This window comes from Coregonus lavaretus, assembly GCF_964263955.1.
Source record: "Coregonus lavaretus genome assembly, chromosome: 5".
Lineage (NCBI taxonomy): Eukaryota > Metazoa > Chordata > Actinopteri > Salmoniformes > Salmonidae > Coregonus > Coregonus lavaretus.
The window spans coordinates 4,695,523-4,714,831 of record NC_139992.1 but is presented as its reverse complement, the minus strand read 5'-3'; the positions used below and the strand labels follow the sequence as shown (position 1 = coordinate 4,714,831).

The 19,309-nt window shown below is 41.8% G+C and overlaps 2 protein-coding genes across 3 annotated transcripts; both read left to right on the top strand.

Moving 5' to 3' along the window:
* The first annotated feature begins 1,531 nt into the window (after nucleotides 1-1,531).
* On the top strand, nucleotides 1,532-5,396 carry LOC311129486 (interferon-inducible double-stranded RNA-dependent protein kinase activator A homolog). 2 transcript variants are annotated; one of them, XR_014613285.1, is made up of 9 exons: nucleotides 1,532-1,653; nucleotides 1,886-2,061; nucleotides 2,220-2,301; nucleotides 2,401-2,476; nucleotides 2,659-2,776; nucleotides 2,946-3,040; nucleotides 3,159-3,321; nucleotides 3,470-3,679; nucleotides 4,489-5,396. XR_014613285.1 is itself a non-coding variant. In XM_084161776.1 (8 exons), the coding sequence occupies exons 1-8, from the start codon at nucleotides 1,595-1,597 to the stop codon at nucleotides 3,625-3,627; spliced, it is 927 nt and encodes a 308-aa protein (XP_084017902.1). In that variant the 5' UTR covers nucleotides 1,532-1,594; the 3' UTR covers nucleotides 3,628-5,396. The 2 variants fall into 2 exon arrangements, 1 of the variants encoding a protein (XP_084017902.1); XM_084161776.1 differs by having other exon boundaries at nucleotides 3,470-5,396.
* Nucleotides 5,397-9,801: 4,405 nt separating this feature from the next.
* Nucleotides 9,802-19,152, top strand: LOC311129068 (interferon-inducible double-stranded RNA-dependent protein kinase activator A homolog). The gene is made up of 8 exons (XM_084161337.1): nucleotides 9,802-9,958; nucleotides 12,784-12,959; nucleotides 13,117-13,198; nucleotides 13,298-13,373; nucleotides 16,512-16,629; nucleotides 16,800-16,894; nucleotides 17,013-17,175; nucleotides 17,324-19,152. Exons 1-8 carry the CDS (start codon nucleotides 9,900-9,902, stop codon nucleotides 17,479-17,481), a joined length of 927 nt encoding a protein of 308 aa, XP_084017463.1. The 5' UTR covers nucleotides 9,802-9,899; the 3' UTR covers nucleotides 17,482-19,152.
* Nucleotides 19,153-19,309: the final 157 nt, after the last annotated feature.

Here is a 19,309-nt window from a genome sequence, read left to right as displayed (position 1 = left end):
TCTTTAGGCCATAGATTTTGTTGTAATGTTTGAGTCACTCAAATATCACATGAATAAACATAATAAATGCCAAAACGTATAGAATTGCAAGAAAATGAGCTTTAAAACGGCAAAGTTTTCTCTGCACCCCATGACGAAATGTGTAGAATTGCAGGAAATAAGCTAAATATAAGCTACATTTTCTCTCCGCCAACAAGAAGGGTGTGAACGGTTAATAAATAATAATTATAATAATCAATATAGCAGCAGCATAAGTGGTGGGTGGGTGTGTTTGAGTGGTGATGAATGTGTGTGTATGTGTGTTGGTGTCAGTGTGTGTGTATGTGTGTGTGTCTGTGTGTGTGTGTGCAGGAGTGTCAGTGTAGGCATATGTGGGTGTGTGGGTAGAGACCCGTGAGTGGCATATAGTCATATAGTCAGTGCAGATAGACTGTGGGTGAGGGTGGGCAGCCATTGTCTGGCTGTTCAAATGTCTCAGTGCCTGGAGTCTTTGGCTGTTCAAAAGTCTCAGTGCCTGGAGTCTTTGGCTGTTCAAAAGTCTCAGTGCCTGGAGTCTTTGGCTGTTCAAAAGTCTCAGTGCCTGGAGTCTTTGGCTGTTCAAAAGTCTCAGTGCCTGGAGTCTTTGGCTGTTCAAAAGTCTCAGTGCCTGGAGTCTTTGGCTGTTCAAAAGTCTCAGTGCCTGGAGTCTTTGGCTGTTCAAAAGTCTCAGTGCCTGGAGTCTTTGGCTGTTCAAAAGTCTCAGTGCCTGGAGTCTTTGGCTGTTCAAAAGTCTCAGTGCCTGGAGTCTTTGGCTGTTCAAAAGTCTCAGTGCCTGGAGTCTTTGGCTGTTCAAAAGTCTCAGTGCCTGGAGTCTTTGGCTGTTCAAAAGTCTCAGTGCCTGGAGTCTTTGGCTGTTCAAAAGTCTCAGTGCCTGGAGTCTTTGGCTGTTCAAAAGTCTCAGTGCCTGGAGTCTTTGGCTGTTCAAAAGTCTTAGTGCTTGGGGATAGTAATTAATTTAATTCAATGCTTCATACTGGGAAATAGCCTTTGTGAAGTGAGAAGACGGTCAGCTCTAAGTATTATCTTATGGCTTTCAGAAAATATGCCAACATGTAATCCATATACAGTGATTTGCATTGTGGCCAATGGAATGGGTGGAGTAAAAGGCCAGCAACAATCCGTATAATTCAGTGCCCCATGAAATGACACCATATATACATTCTACAGACCCTATTGAGTATTCCCAACAACACTTTTACTGCACTTTTACTGCAGCCACTACAATAGTTTTTACTCTATAAACCAATATGTATTTCATATACAGTGATTTGCATTGGGGGCATTTATTTGACCTTGGAGCATGTTTTAAAACCCACATTGAATTAAAATGTCACTTAAATATTAACTAATATTAGTCATTGTTAATGTTTAGACAATTATTTTTCATATATATATCATTAATAGATACAGGTTATTTACACTTTTCTGCTATTACGCGGGGGACTTTTACTTTGAAAATGTCTGATATTCCGTGACCCGGAAGTACTTTGTCAGGGTTTCTGGCGAGTCTTCGATCAATATACCCAACAACTTTATTAACTAGATATTGTTAGCCATGTCTCAAGACGAATTTCAACCTACACTAATAAGAACCACGCACAATAACAACACGAGGTCTGTCATGCTACCAGCTAGCTACATCCATTTGATGTTCGACGTTAGCTAGCACGCTAACCCTAGATAGCTACCTGGGTATAATTGTTATTAGCAATGCCCAATTAGCTAGCTGTACTGTATTTCTCACAACTTGGACTGTCATTGGTTGCTAAATAATACAACAAACACAGCTATACCATTGAATCCAATGCAGTGACACTAATGACTGTTCATCGTGCTTTTTACGCAGCTTGAGTATTCAACAACCACAGGCACCGTGCCCTGGTAAAACACCCATACAAGTTCTACATGAATACGGAACCAAAATTGGAAACCCTCCCGTGTACGTGATGGAAAAGGCTGAAGGGGAGGCGCACCAACCCAGCTTCATCTTCAACGTTACAATAGGAGATATGTCCTGCACAGGTGAGTGAGTCATCTTGCAACGTAGATAGCTAGCTATGTACATTACACTCTACTTAGCTAGAGAATTAGGGGGGGCTTGTATAAACAGCATGGACTTCAAAGTTATATTCATGTTTGCCTCATCCTCAATATGATGTCATTCTGTTGTTGTATCCCAGGTCAAGGGTCCAGTAAAAAAGCTGCCAAACACCAGGCCGCTGAGTCTGTCCTGAACCTTCTGGAAATAGACACTGGAACACCGTGAGTTAACATGGACAATATCTGCCAACAAGTAGCATTTGCAACCATTACAGCCAGTAACATTGTTCACTTTATACGTCTGATTTCCCCCCACTGCAGCCTTCACATAAAGAAGGAAAGTAACGGCATCCCAGAAGAGCCCAACGACCAACCCAACTCAGTGGGGAAACTGCAGGTGTCTTTGTTATTGGCCTGTTGTAAGACAATAGGGCTGTGTATTGTTGCAGGACTGTAGTCATAGTAACACATTTCTGTTGTCATTGAGCACCTTCAGGGGAACAGAAGAAAAATAGTCCTTATGGTTATGAATAGATTGCTTGTTTTCATATCTTTGCTAATATGGATTCCTCCACAAAGGAGCTGGCCCTGCAGCGGGGATGGCGCCTCCCTGAATACACTGTTTTCACAGAGGCAGGCCCACCTCACAAGAGAGAGTTCACTGTGACCTGCAGAATGGAGTCGCTCACAGAGACTGGTATGGTGATTCCACTGTTATTCTTTCTAAATGTTTTATCATTGCATTGAAATAACATATTAGTTGTGTTTTTTTTTTGGATTGGTGGATTATTTAAACACATTCTACTTTCGGAAGTGTTCATTTGAGTCATTCATAGTGCTGTATGTCATCCACATGTAACCGATAGCAACGGGAAATTCCAAGAAGGTGGCTAAAAGGACAGCTGCGGAGAAGATGTTGGCAAAACTTCAAAATGTGTCTGGCTGTCCTGAAATCACATGGGTACGTAGAATATTTCCTCTCTATTTGGCCTCTTCACAAAGAATGATAAAAACATATTTAGGTACATTTTGTCATCTAGAATGAATGTAATGTGTATTCTTTGACCAACTCATTCCAGATCCCAAAGCCCGGTGTCCGATTGGAGAACTTGCGTAACTCCTCAGCAGAGAAGATGTCTCTCCTGAGAAGGAACCCACTCAGTATTCCCAACACAGACTACATCCAGATGATGCTGGAGCTATCCCAAGAGCAGGGCTTTGAAGTCACATACTTTGACATCGGTGAGTAGAGTTCATCTCTTCCTTTTACTGACCGTGAAATCACCATAACTCTCATAGATGTGAACTTTGTCTGTTTTTCAAGAATGGCTCAACGGGCCTATTCCCAGGTGTATTGTACAGTGTAGTGTGTCTGTGGTTTGCTTGGCAGATGAGCTGACAGTGAACGGGCAGTACCAGTGCCTGGCAGAGCTGTCCACCTCACCCGTCACCGTATGCCACGGCACGGGCATCTCCTGCGGCAACGCACACAACGACGCCGCACACAGCGCTCTCCAGTACATCAAGATCATGGCTTCCATCAAATGAACGATCGTAGTTAAACGTCACAGATGTTTCACCTGCAATACATATTTAAAGGGTAGGAAGCAAGACTTAGTAACTTGGTTGTAGTCACGATCTGGTTACCTAGAAGTACAAACATAGTCATGTGTTTGAGTTATTACATATTTATTAACTTATTTTCGGATAACTTCTAAACTACCCACAATGCACTATTGTTCAACTTCATATGGAGGATCTAATCTGTGCTACCCAAGTTTGTTAGCTGCTCAGTAGCTAGCTGAAGCTGGCAAACGTTAGCCACACCTCATGCTATTCACAGACTTTGTGCTTGTGTTATCTAGAGGAAACCTGTTAGCATGGCAGGCTCTGGTGCTTTCTTGCCGTGGGCTCAAAACAAAAGAGAATACCATTATGTTTTCACTCTTTACCCCAGTGTTCACTTTGTGTGGAATTGGTTAATATTTAAGGCAGTATTAATAGAAATCATGACATTCAGACAAATCAATCCAGTTGTTGTTTTTTAAAACAGTGACAGTCAACACCGTTCATCACCTGTGGTGTCTGTCAGCCATTTTAAAGTTTCTTTAAGAAAAGGAAAGAGCAGCGCTAGACAGTGAAAGCTAATCCTGTGGAGTTTATGTACTATAGAAAAACAAGGACAATGTTGACATGTCGAAAACAGTCTCCATCCTATCCCGTTGTCCTTGTTTTTCAAAAGCCATTGTGAGGACACGCAATCGTGTATTGAATGATAAATGTAAAACTATTTGCACTGAACAAAATTAGTGAGAGGAAACTCGTTTGGCCTCAAGCCTATGATAAAAAATGAATTTATCAATGAATTTAATCACATTAACGTAAGTCTGCCCCTCATTTTTCACACAGGGATATTTTCAAAATAATGAAGCAGATTGTCAAAGGTCAGTTGGATAAATTAAGTAACAAACAAAATATTAATTACACATTGGTATTCTGTTTGATGTACTAAATGATATCTGCTTTATTTAATTGGTTATAATTTCTCTTTGCCAAGTCAAGATTCAATTACATTACTGTGAAATACTTTTCCATAGCGTATATTAATAACATAGTCCATTATACCTTTTAGTTTGATTTTAAAGTGAAGTTTTTGAGCTTTGGTTAACACCATTATATTACTGTTTCTTTGATATTGCGTTTTATTCCGTCATACAGAGGACTCTTGTTTTGTGTAACTACCACATGTATTAAAAGAAAACAAGACCAACAGCAGGTTTAGTGTCAAAACAAAAACTGCTCCAATTAGAAAATGTTATTTAGCTTGAATTGTGCTCACATTATATGACAGGATAGAAAACGACAGTGGGGAAAAAAAGTATTTAGTCAGCCACCAATTGTGCAAGTTCTCCCACTTAAAAAGATGAGAGGCCTGTAATTTTCATCATAGGTACACGTCAACTATGACAGACAAAATGAGAATTTTTTATCCAGAAAATCACATTGTAGGATTTTTTATGAATTTATTTGCAAATTATGGTGGAAAATAAGTATTTGGTCACCTACAAACAAGCAAGATTTCTGGCACTCACAGACCTGTAACTTCTTCTTTAAGAGGCTCCTCTGTCCTCCACTCGTTACCTGTATTAATGGCACCTGTTTGAACTTGTTATCAGTATAAAAGAAAGTTTCTCAATACTTTGTTATATACCCTTTGTTGGCAATTACACAGGTCAAACGTTTTCTGTAAGTCTTCACAAGGTTTTCACACACTGTTGCTGGTATTTTGGCCCATTCCTCCATGCAGATCTCCTCTAGAGCAGTGATGTTTTGGGGCTGTCGCTGGGCAACACGGACTTTCAACTCCCTCCAAAGATTTTCTATGGGGTTGAGATCTGGAGACTGGCTAGGCCACTCCAGGACCTTGAAATGCTTCTTACGAAGCCACTCCTTCGTTGCCTGGGCGGTGTGTTTGGGATCATTGTCATGCTGAAAGACCCAGCCACGTTTCATCTTCAATGCCCTTGCTGATGGAAGGAGGTTTTCACTCAAAATCTCACGATACATGGCCCCATTCATTCTTTCCTTTACACGGATCAGTCGTCCTGGTTCCTTTGCAGAAAAACAGCCCCAAAGCATGATGTTTCCACCCCCATGCTTCACAGTAGGTACGGTGTTCTTTGGATGCAACTCAGCATTCTTTGTCCTCCAAACACAACGAGTTGAGTTTTTACCAAAAAGTTCTATTTTGGTTTCATCTGACCATATGACATTCTCCCAATCCTCTTCTGGATAATCCAAATGCACTCTAGCAAACTTCAGACGGGCCTGGACATGTACTGGCTTAAGCAGGGGGACACGTCTGGAGCCCCAGATCGAGGGAGATTATCAGTGGTCTTGTATGTCTTCCATTTCCTAATAATTGCTCCCACAGTTGATTTCTTCAAACCAAGCTGCTTACCTATTGCAGATTCAGTCTTCCCAGCCTGGTGCAGGTCTACAATTTTGTTTCTGGTGTCCTTTGACAGCTCTTTGGTCTTGGCCATAGTGGAGTTTGGAGTGTGACTGTTTGAGGTTGTGGACAGGTGTCTTTTATACTGATAACAAGTTCAAACAGGTGCCATTAATACAGGTAACGAGTGGAGGACAGAGGAGCCTCTTAAAGAAGAAGTTACAGGTCTGTGAGTGCCAGAAATCTTGCTTGTTTGTAGGTGACCAAATACTTATTTTCCACCATAATTTGCAAATAAATTCATTAAAAATCCTACAATGTGATTTTCTGGAGAAAAAAAATCTCAATTTGTCTGTCATAGTTGACGTGTACCTATGATGAAAATGACAGGCCTCTCATCTTTTTAAGTGGGAGAACTTGCACAATTGGTGGCTGACTAAATACTTTTTTTCCCCACTGTACATGTCTAGATTATGAAAACATGTATATTTTGTAAGTTAATGGTAGCAAGATGGCATACAACTCCTGATTTAGACTTCAAGACCAAGACTGCCATGATTCTCTTCATGCTACAAAGAGCCAATAATTGCAATCTTGGTAGCTTTGATGTTGATGACTAAGAAGGTAATCGCCCTGTTGTGATTGGTGATGTCATCTTGCTCAGTCTACCTGTAATGTAGCCTAGTTATGTCAGCTGTGTATGAAGTCATGCTGCTGTGTATATGTGTGTTTGAAGGCTTTGAGTTTGTGTCTGTGCTGGCCTTCACACTGAGTGCAGTGAAATGTTGTTATGGGTCTACTACTGCTAATGATCGGATGATTTTTACAACCGGATTCCACCTTGTCCTGAGTTTCTGTCACAAAGCCTAGATTGGGCGGTTTAATCACATTTTGGTTTCCTTTAACAAGGTGTGTATTGTAATGTTTTGGTGGACTCATCCCAAGCGTGTGCTGTGTACCTGAACATATTAATACACAATTATTAGATGTGAAGTGGGACAGACGTGTTCAATAAATCTACTCTACATTGGCCTCATCCTAAGTTTATTGTCCCTTTTTTAACATTCATGAAAAATTTAGTTTTTTTCCCCTGACCAACAGGTAACTGCCAAAATAAAGGAAACACCAACATAAAGTGTTGGCCGCCACGAGCCAGAACGGCTTCAATGCACCTTGGCATAGATTCTACAATTATCCGTTAGAGGGATGCGACACCATTCTTTCACGAGAAATTCCATCATTCTGAGTTTTGTTGATGGTGGTGGAAAACACTGTCTCTGGTGCCGCTCCAGAATTTCCCATAAGTGTTCAGGCGGGCCATGGCATATGGCTTACATTGTTTTCATGCTCATCAAACCATTCAGTGACCACTCGTGCCCTGTGGATGGGAGCATTGTCAATCCTATAGCGGCATAGCCATGGTAGCCAAAATAATGGCCAAAATGATGCTGTATCGCATTAGTGGAAACCGTGACTCTAACCCTTTTCCTAACCTTAACCTAATTCTCCTAACCTGCTGCGAAAAGCCGCTCCTACTAGTCAAAACCGGCAGACCCACCCTGAGAACAGTCTTGGTTTCCACTAATGTGATGCAATGGCCTGCCCAATATTTTTTATACATGACCCTAAGCATGATGGGATGTTAATTGCTTAATTAATTCCATTTTTCCATTTAGCAGACGCTCTTATCCAGAGCGACTTACAGTTAGTGAGTGCATACATTTTTTTTCTTCTCAGGAAGAACAACCCAATATACTTTGTATCCCTCATTTACGGGCGGCAGGTAGCTTAGTGGTTAAGAGCGTTGTGCCAGTAACCGAAAGGTCGCTGGTTCTAATCCCCGAGCCAACTAGGTGAAAAATCTGTCAATGTGCCCTTGAGCAAGGCACTTAACCCTAATTGCTCCTGTAAGTCGCTCTGGATAAGAGCGTCTGCTAAATGACAAAATATTTTTTTTTCAAAATGTACTCAAGTGTTTCCATAATTGTATCAGTTACCTGTATATAGACAGTAGGCTGATTGTAGAGGAGTGAACACAGTGAACTCTTCATTTTGTTTTATGTGACTGTAGTAATGCAATCCTCTCTACAGTCTCTGGGTCAACATGGCAGCAGCAGCACTGACAAAATAATATATATATATATATATACTGAGCAAAAATATAAACGCAACATGTAAAGTGTTGGTCCCATGTTTCATGAACTGAAATAAATGATCCCAGAAATGTTCCATACGCACAAAAAGCTGTGTTCTGCTGGGGACAATAAAAGGCCACTCTAAAATGTGCAGTTTTGTCACACACAATGCCACAGATGTCTCAAATTTTGAGGGCGCGTGAAATTGGCAATCTGACTGCAGGAATGTCCACCAGAACTGTTGCCAGATAATTAACTGTTCATTTCTCTACCATAAGCTGCCTCCAATGTCATTTTAGAGAATTTGGCAGTACGTCCAACCGGCCTCATAACCGCAGACCACATGTAAACACGCCAGCCCAGGACCTCCACATCTGGCTTCTTCACCTGCGGGATCGTCTGAGACCTGCCAGCCGGACAGCTGATTAAACTGTGGGTTTGCACAACCGAATAATTTCAGCACAAACTGTCAGAAACCGTCTTGGGGAAGCTCATCTGCGTGTTCATCGTCCTTACCAGGGTCTTGAACTGACTGCAGCTCGGCGTCGTAGCCGACATCAGTGGGCAAATGCTCACCTTCCATGGCCACTGGCAAGCTGGAGAAGTGTACTCTTCACAGATTAATCCCGGTTTCAACTGTACCGGGCAGATAGCAGACTGCATAGCATGTATGGCGTTGTGTGGACGAGCGGTTTGTGCCGATGTCAATGTTGTGAACAGAGTGCACCATGGTAGCGGTGAGGTTATGGTATGGGCAGGTATAAGCTACAGACAACGAACACAATTTCATTTTATCGATGGCAATTTGAATGCACAGAGATACCGTGATGAGATCCTGAGGCCCATTGTCTTGCCATTCATCCGCCGCCATCACCTCATGTTTCAGCATGATCTGTACACAATTCCTGGAAGCTGAAAATGTCCCAGTTCTTCCATGGCCTGCATACTCACCAGATATGTCACCCATTGAGCATGTTTGGGATGCTCTGGATTGAAGTTTACGACAGCCTGTTCCAGTTCCCGCCAATATCCAGCAACTTCGCACAGCCATTGAAGAGGTGTGGGACAACATTCCACAGGCCACAATCAACAGCCTGATCAACTCTATGTGAAGGAGATGTGTCACAGTGCATGAGGCAAATGGTGGTCACACCAGATACTGACTGGTTTTATGATCCAGGCCCCTGACCAACAGATGCATATCTGTATTCCCAGTCATGTGAAATCCATAGATTAGAGCCTAATGAATTTATTTAAATTGACTGATTTCCTTATATGAACTGTAACTCAGTAAAATCTTTGAAATTGTTGCATATTGCGTTTATATTTTTGTTCTGTGTAAATAGCCCACAACAAATTCTAGCAATCCTGTACAAGAATTCCTTCACTTGTTTTTGATTGTGTTATTCTTTATTTGACCTTGGAACATGTTTTAAAACTCCAGTGTAATGCAAATGTCATTTAAATATGAATAATTGTTAATATTTAGACAATTATTTGTCATATATGAATTAATAATACAAGTTGACGCTTTTTTACTATTATGTGAGACTTTTATTTAGAAAGATTCCTAAATTCCGTGACAGGTAAGTGATTGGTTAGTGTTGCTGACAAGACGCCAGTTGAAATCGGCAACTCCCCCCTAGCTAGCCAAATTCGCCTGTTTTGCAGCACACCAATTATATTTGCGCAACAGTATACCCAAGAAAATTCTTAACTAGTTATTGTTAGCCATGTCTCAAGACGGATTTCAACCTACACTAATAAGGACAACGCACAATAACAACACGAGGTCTGTCATGCTACCAGCTAGCTAGCTACGTCGGTTTGGTTTCCATCCATTTGATGCTCTTTACTTGGCTAGCTAGTCAGCTAGCTTTAGTTTGCATTATTGTCAAGTTAAACGTTATTAGTCGTATCCTAAACATGTTATACACCGTCCAAGGAAATGCTTACTTGCAGGTTCCTTCTCGACAATGCAACAACAATAAGAAATAACTATAGAATACGAAAGTAAATGGCGCAGTAGAATAGAATACACATTTTACCCCATATACGGGGGGTTATAGGACAGTATTTAGACATGTATCAGAGAAAGGGGGGATTGGGGGCAAGTGTTTAAATTGTGCAGTATTAGCAGTTGTAAGTAAAGAGTCTGATAGCAGCAGTTGCGATGTGTGTGTAGCATGAATGCCTATATGTGAGTGAGTGCATGTGTGCTAATGTGCGGAGAGTAAGTGCAGGTGTCAGTCCAGTTCAAGTGTAGAGCAGTCTGATGGCTTGTAGATATAAACGGTCTCTGAGCCTGTTCTTATCAGACCTCATGCTCCGATACCGTCTACCTGACGGTAAGGGAGTGAACAGCTCGTGTGTGTGGGGTCCTTAATGGTGAAGCGGGACTTACTCAGGCACCGTTTCTGGTAGATGTCCTGGATGGGGTGGGAACACGGCTCCAGTGATGTACTGGGCCGTGTTCACCCGCCGCTGGAGGGCCTTGCCGTCGTAATGCAACCGGTCAGGACGCTCTCGATGATGCTGCAGTAGTATTTGGAGAGGACCCGGGGTGACATGCCGAATTTCTTCAGACACCGAGGAACTTAAAACTGCTGAGTTTCCACTGCAGTCCCGTTGATGTGTATCTGGGCGTGTTCCATCTGCCTCCTGAAGTCCACAATCAACTACATTGCTTTGCTGATGTTGAGGGAGAGGTTGTTGTCCTGGCACCACAATGCCAATTCACTTACCGCCTCCCTATAGGCTGACTCGTCATAGGCCTGACAACAACCGTGGTGGTGTCGTCAGCAAACTTTGTGTTAAGCACTAGTGTGGAGGAGGTGGTGTTGTCAATTCTCCCATCCTGTGGTCTGCCCGTCAGGAAGTCCAGGATCCAGTTGCAGAGGGTAGTGCCAAGACCCAGGGCTCTGATCCTGGTGAGGAGCTTGGAGGGAACAATAGTGTTCAATACTGAACTGTAGTCAATGAACAGCATTCTCACATAGGTGTACCTCTTGTCCAGGGCCCTGTTTCCCAAAAGCATCTAAAGGTTAAGTTCTTCGTTAGAACCTTCGTATGAGCATCGTTAAATCAGAGTTTTTTCCCAAAACCATCGTTATTAACGTTGTACTTGAAAAGGCTCGTAATCTAACGCCTGTCTCAGACCACTTGTAGAACAGCTAAGTGCGTCGTTTGATGTTTTTTTTTGCCCTCCTACGTCACTAATACACAGAAGATCTCCGCTAAACATAGAACCACTGGTTTATCTGTCTCTCAGTGATGCCGATATTTTCAGAACAAAGTTGACTACAAATAAAGTTGCCAATGCCTTTGCAACTGATACAAACAAGCAACGTTTAAAAATATGCTTCAAATGAAAACCGAGATGACTGCATAAAAATGTAAACAGTAGGCTATAGGCCTATTTCAATCATATTGAAATACATTTAATGTTCAATCAATTGAGTTCTATTTTGCTACTTGTAGGCTACTGTCAGTACTTTGTCTCAATATATTTCATGACGTGTAGCCTAACATGTGCGCAATGATGTGCCAAATCTGTGATTTTGTATTGGGTAAGCATTAGAATAAGCCACTTCAATATTTGCAGCTGTAGGTGGTAATATCTCTCTAGGTGCTGAAACGTAGTCAGTATTGTGCAGTGGTGTAAAAATACTTAAGTACAACTTAAGTAGTTTTTTTGGTATCTCTACTTGACTTTAATATTTCTATTTTTGACAACTTTTACTTCACTACATTCCTAAAGAAAATAATGTACTTTTTACTCCATACATTTTCCCTGACACCCAAAAGTACTCGTTACATTTTCAATGCTTAGCAGGACAAGAAAATGGTCAAATTCACGCACTTATCAAGAGAACATTCCTGGTCATCCCTACTGCCTCTGATCTGGTGGACTCACTAAACACACATGCTTTGTTTGTAAATTATGTCTCTGTTGGATTGTGCCTCTGGCTAACCGTGGTTCGCTTAATATAAGACATTTGAAATGATTTATACTTTTTACTTTTGATACTTAAGTATATTTAAAACCAAATACTTTTACTCAAGTAGTATTTTACTGGGCGACTTTTACTTGAGTCATTTTCTATTAAGGTATCTTTACTTTTACTCAAGTATGTTACATTTTCGGCCGTTGTAGGAAAGATGCATTGTTAAAACACACCAAAGCCTAAGTTCCCTCGCCAACAGGAAACCGGGCCCAGATGTGTTAGGGCCGTGTGAATATCGATGTAAATGGCTTCTTCCATGGATCTGTTGGAGCGGTAGTTTGAAGGCTATATAATTATTAGCAATGCCCAATTAGCTAGCTGTACTGTACTTCTCACAACTTGGGACTGTCATTGGTTGTCAATAATATATAACAAGAGGTCTGTCATGCTACCAGCTAGCTACATCCATTTGATGTTCGACGTTAGCTAGCACGCTAACCCTAGATAGCTACCTGGGTATAATTGTTATTAGCAATGCCCAATTAGCTATCTGTACTGTACTTCTCACAACTTGGACTGTCATTGGTTGCTAAATAATACAACAAACACAGCTATACCATTGAATCCAATGCAGTGACACTAATGACTGTTCATCATGCTTTTTACGCAGCTTGAGTATTCAACAACCACAGGCACCGTGCCCTGGTAAAACACCCATACAAGTTCTACATGAATACGGAACCAAAATTGGAAACCCTCCCGTGTACGTGATGGAAAAGGCTGAAGGGGAGGCGCACCAACCCAGCTTCATCTTCAACGTTACAATAGGAGATATGTCCTGCACAGGTGAGTGAGTCATCTTGCAACTTAGATAGCTAGCTGTGTACATTACATTCTACTTAGCTAGATAATTAGGGGGGCTTGTATAAACAACATGGGCTTCAAAGTTATATTCATGTTTGCCTCATCCTCAATATGATGTCATTCTGTTGTTGTATCCCAGGTCAAGGATCCAGTAAAAAAGCTGCCAAACACCAGGCCGCTGAGTCTGTCCTGAACCTTCTGGAAATAGACACTGGAACACCGTGAGTTAACATGGACAATATCTGCCAACAAGTAGCATTTGCAACCATTACAGCCAGTAACATTGTTAACTTTTTACGTCTGATTTCCCCCCACTGCAGCCTTCACATAAAGAAGGAGAGTAACGGCATCCCAGAAGAGCCCAACGACCAACCCAACTCAGTGGGGAAACTGCAGGTGTCTTTGTTATTGGCCTGTTGTAAGACAATAGGGCTGTGTATTGTTGCAGGACTGTAGTCGTAGTAACACATTTCTGTTGTCATTGAGCACCTTCAGGGGAACAGAAGAAAAATAGTCCTTATGGTTATGAATACAGTGCCTTGCAAAAGTATTCATCCCCCTTGGCGTTTTTCCTATTTTGTTACATTACAACCTGTAATTTAAATGGATTTTTTTTTGGATTTCATGTAATGGACATACACAAAATAGTCCAAATTGGTGAAGTGAAATATTGTTTAAAAAATATATATATATAAAAAATAACGGAAAAGTGGTGCGTGCATATGTATTCACCCCCTTTGCTATGAAGCCCCTAAATAAGATCTGGTGCAACCAGTTACCTTCAGAAGTCACATAATTAGTTAAATAAAGTCCACCTGTGTGCAATCTAAGTGTCACATCAAATCAAATCAAATCAAATTTTATTGGTCACATGCGCCGAATACAACAGGTGCAGACATTACAGTGAAATGCTTACTTACAGCCCTTAACCAACAGTGCATTTATTTTAAACAAAAAAAGTAAGAATAAAACAACAACAAAAAAAGTGTTGAGAAAAAAAGAGCAGAAGTAAAATAAAGTGACAGTAGGGAGGCTATATATACAGTAAAATAAAGTGACAGTAGGGAGGCTATATATACAGGGGGGTACCGTTGCAGAGTCAATGTGCGGGGGCACCGGCTAGTTGAGGTAGTTGAGGTAATATGTACATGTGGGTAAAGTTAAAGTGACTATGCATAAATACTTACTTAACAGAGTAGCAGCAGCGTAAAAAGGATGGGGTGGGGGGGCAGTGCAAATAGTCCGGGTAGCCATGATTAGCTGTTCAGGAGTCTTATGGCTTGGGGGTAGAAGCTGTTGAGAAGTCTTTTGGACCTAGACTTGGCACTCCGGTACCGCTTGCCGTGCGGTAGCAGAGAGAACAGTCTATGACTAGGGTGGCTGGAGTCTTTGACAATTTTGAGGGCCTTCCTCTGACACCGCCTGGTATAGAGGTCCTGGATGGCAGGGAGTTTTGCCCCAGTGATGTACTGGGCCGTACGCACTACCCTCTGTAGTGCCTTGCGGTCAGAGACCAAGCAGTTGGTGATGCAACCAGTCAGGATGCTCTCGATGGTGCAGCTGTAGAATTTTTTGAGGATCTGAGGACCCATGCCAAATCTTTTTAGTCTCCTGAGGGGGAATAGGCTTTGTCGTGCCCTCTTCACGACTGTCTTGGTGTGTTTGGACCATGATAGTTCGTTGGTGATGTGGACACCAAGGAACTTGAAGCTCTCAACCTGTTCCACTACAGCCCCGTCGATGAGAATGGGGGCGTGCTCAGTCCTCTTTTTTTTCCTGTAGTCCACAATCATCTCCTTTGTCTTGGTCACGTTGAGGGAGAGGTTGTTGTCCTGGCACCACACGGCCAGATCTCTGACCTCCTCCCTATAGGCTGTCTCATCGTTGTCGGTGATCAGGCCTACCACTGTTGTGTCGTCGGCAAACTTAATGATGGTGTTGGAGTCGTGCCTGGCCATGCAGTCATGGGTGAACAGAGAGTACAGGAGGGGACTGAGCACGCACCCCTGAGGGGCCCCCGTGTTGAGGATCAGTGTGGCAGATGTGTTGTTACCTACCCTTACCACCTGGGGGCGGCCCGTCAGGAAGTCCAGGATCCAGTTGCAGAGGGAGGTGTTTAGTCCCAGGATCCTTAGCTTAGTGATGAGCTTAGAGGGCACTATGGTGTTGAATGCTGAGCTGTAGTCAATGAATAGCATTCTCACATGATCTGTCACATAATCTCAGTATATATACACACCTGTTCTGAAAGGCCCCAGAGTCTGCAACACCACTAAGCAAGGGGCACCATCAAGCAAGCGGCACCATGAAGACCAAGGAGCTCTCCAAACAGGTCAGGGACAAGGTTGTGAAGTACAGATCAGGGTTGGGTTATAAAAAAATATCAGAAACTTTGAACATCCCACGGAGCACCATTAAATCCATTATTAAAAAATGGAATGAATATGGCACCACAACAAACCTGCCAAGAGAAGTCCGCCCACCAAAACTCACGGACCAGATAAGGAGGGCATTAATTAGAGAGGCAACAAAGAGACCAAAGATAACCCTGAAGGAGCTGCAAAGCTCCACAGCGGAGATTAGAGTATCTGTCCATATGACAACTTTAAGCCGTACACTCCACAGAGCTGGGCTTTACGGAAGAGTGGCCAGAAAAAAGCCATTGCTTAAAGAAAAAAATAAGCAAACACGTTTGGTGTTCGCCAAAAGGCATGTGGGAAACTCCCCAAACATATGGAAGAAGGTACTTTTTGGCCATCAAGGAAAACGGTATGTCTGGCGCAAACCCAACATCTTTCATCACTCCAAGAACACCATCCCCACAGTGAAGCATGGTGGTGGCAGCATCATGCTGTGGAGATGTTTTTCATCGGCAGGGACTGGGAAACTGGTCAGAATTGAAGGAATGATGGATGGCGCTAAATACAGGAAAATTCTTGAGGGAAACCTGTTTCAGCCTTCCAGAGATTTGAGACTGGGACCAGCAGGACAATGACCCTAAGCATACTGCTAAAGCGACACTCAAGTGGTTTAAGGGGAAACATTTAAATGTCTTGGAATGGCCTAGTCAAAGCCCAGACCTCAATCCAATTGAGAATGTGGTATGACTTAAAGATTGCTGTACACCAGCGGAACCTATCCAACTTGAATGAGCTGGAGCAGTTTTGCCTTGAAGAATGGGCAAAAATCCCAGTGGCTAGATGTGCCAAGCTTATAGAGACATACCCCAAGAGACTTGCAGCTGTAATTGCTGCAAAAGGTGGCTCTACAAAGTATTGACTTTGGGGGGGGGGGTGAATAGTTATGCACGATCAAGTTCTGTTTTTTTGTCTTATTTCTTGTTTGTTTCACAAAAACATTCTTCTTGCATCTTCAAAGTGGTAGGCATGTTGTGTAAATCAAATGATTCAAAACCCCCCAAAATCAATTTTAATTCCAGGTTGTAAGGCAACAAAATAGGAAAAATGCCAAGGGGGGCGAATACTTTTGCAAGCTTGTTTTCACCTCTTTGCTAATATGGATTCCTCCACAAAGGAGCTGGCCCTGCAGCGGGGATGGCGCCTCCCTGAATACACTGTTTTCACAGAGGCAGGCCCACCTCACAAGAGAGAGTTCACTGTGACCTGCAGAATGGAGTCGCTCACAGAGACTGGTATGGTGATTCCACTGTTATTCTTTCTAAATGTTTTATCATTGCATTGAAATAACATATTAGTTGTGTTATTTTTTTGGGATTGGTGGATTATTTAAACACATTCTACTTTCGGAAGTGTTCATTTGAGTCATTCATAGTGCTGTATGTCATCCACATGTAACCGATAGCAACGGGAAATTCCAAGAAGGTGGCTAAAAGGACAGCTGCGGAGAAAATGTTGGCAAAACTTCAAAATGTGTCTGGCTGTCCTGAAATCACATGGGTACGTAGAATATTTCCTCTCTATTTGGCCTCTTCACAAAGAATGATAAAAACATATTTAGGTACATTTTGTCATCTAGAATGAATGTAATGTGTATTCTTTGACCAACTCATTCCAGATCCCAAAGCCCGGTGTCCGATTGGAGAACTTGCGTAACTCCTCAGCAGAGAAGATGTCTCTCCTGAGAAGGAACCCACTCAGTATTCCCAACACAGACTACATCCAGATGATGCTGGAGCTATCCCAAGAGCAGGGCTTTGAAGTCACATACTTTGACATCGGTGAGTAGAGTTCATCTCTTCCTTTTACTGACCGTGAAATCACCATAACTCTCATAGATGTGAACTTTGTCTGTTTTTCAAGAATGGCTCAACGGGCCTATTCCCAGGTGTATTGTACAGTGTAGTGTGTCTGTGGTTCGCTTGGCAGATGAGCTGACAGTGAACGGGCAGTACCAGTGCCTGGCAGAGCTGTCCACGTCACCCGTCACCGTATGCCACGGCACGGGCATCTCCTGCGGCAACGCACACAACGACGCCGCACACAGCGCTCTCCAGTACATCAAGATCATGGCTTCCATCAAATGAACGATCGTAGTTAAACGTCACAGACGATTTAAGGAATTGAGGAAACACCTATTTAATCACAACTGAAAATACCATTATGTTTTCACTCCTTACCCCAGTGTTCACTTTGTGTGGAATTTGTGAATATTGAAGGCAGTATTAATAGAAATCATGACATTCAGACAAAGCAATCCATTTTATTATTATTTTTTTTTGTGACAGTCAACACCGTTCATCACCTGTGGTGTCTGTCAGCCATTTTTACGTTTCTTTAAGAAAAGGAAAGAGCAGCGCTAGACAGTGAAAGCTAATCCTGTGGAGTTTATGTACTATAGAAAAACAAGGACAAGGGAATGGACACTAGTCTTGAGAAAGGCCTTGCTGCCTAAATGTTGACATGTCGAAAACAGTCTCCATCCTATCCCATTGTCCTTGTTTTTCAAAAGCCACTGTGAGGACACGCAATCGTGTATTGAATGATAAATGTAAAACTATTTGCACTGCACAAAATTAGTGAGAGGAAACTCGTTTGGCCTAGTTTAGACATAAGCCTATGATAAAAAATTAATCAATTAATTTAATCACATATTAACGTAAGTCTGCCCCTCATTTTTCACACAGGGATATTTTCAAAATAATGAAGCAGATTGACAAAGGTCAGTTGGATAAATTAAGTAACAAACAAAATATTCATTACACATTGGTATTCTGTTTGATATACTAAATGATATCTGCTTTATTTAATTGGTTATCATTTCTCTTTGCCAAGTCAAGATTTAATTACATTACTGTGAAATACTTTTCCATTGCAATATTTCCTTTTCCATAGCGTATATTAATAACATAGTCCATTATAACTTTTAGTTTGATTTTAAAGTGGAGTTTTTGAGCTTTGGTTAACACCATTATATTACTGTTTCTTTGATATTGCGTTTTATTCCGTCATACAGAGGACTCTTGTTTTGTGTAACTACCACATGTATTAACAGAGAGCAAGACCAACAGCAGGTTTTAGTTTAGTGTCGAAACAAAAACTGCTCCAATTAGAAAATGTTATTTAGCTTGAATTGTGCTCACATTATATGACAGGATAGAAAACTACATGTCTAGATTATGAAAACATGTATATTTTGTAAGTTAATGGTAGCAAGATGGCATACTCAGAAACATCGGGACAACTCCTGATTTAGACTTCAAGACCAAGACTGCCATGATTGTCTCTTCATGCTACAAAGAGCCAATAATTGCAATCTTGGTAGCTTTGATGTTGATGACTAAGAAGGTAATCGCCCTGTTGTGATTGGTGATGTCATCTTGCTCAGTCTACCTGTAATGTAGCCTAGTTATGTCAGCTGTGTATGAAGTCATGCTGCTGTGTATATGTGTGTTTGAAGGCTTTGAGTTTGTGTCTGTGCTGGCCTTCACACTGAGTGCAGTGAAATGTTGTTATGGGTCTACTACTGCTAATGATCGGATGATTTTTACAACCGGATTCCACCTTGTCCTGAGTTTCTGTCACAAAGCCTAGATTGGGCGGTTTAATCACATTTTGGTTTCCTTTAACAAGGTGTGTATTGTAATGTTTTGGTGGACTCATCCCAAGCGTGTGCTGTGTACCTGAACATATTAATACACAATTATTAGATGTGAAGTGGGACAGACATGTTCAATAAATCTACTCGACATTAGCCTCATCCTAAGTTTATTGTCCCTTTTTTAACATTCATGAAAAATGTCCCCAAAAATGTTTTACCTCCGATTTGAATGTTTTACCTCCGATTTGAACCACTGCTGTAGACTGTCCTACATAGACAGTAACCTGGTTGTAGGGGAGTGAACATGAACTCTT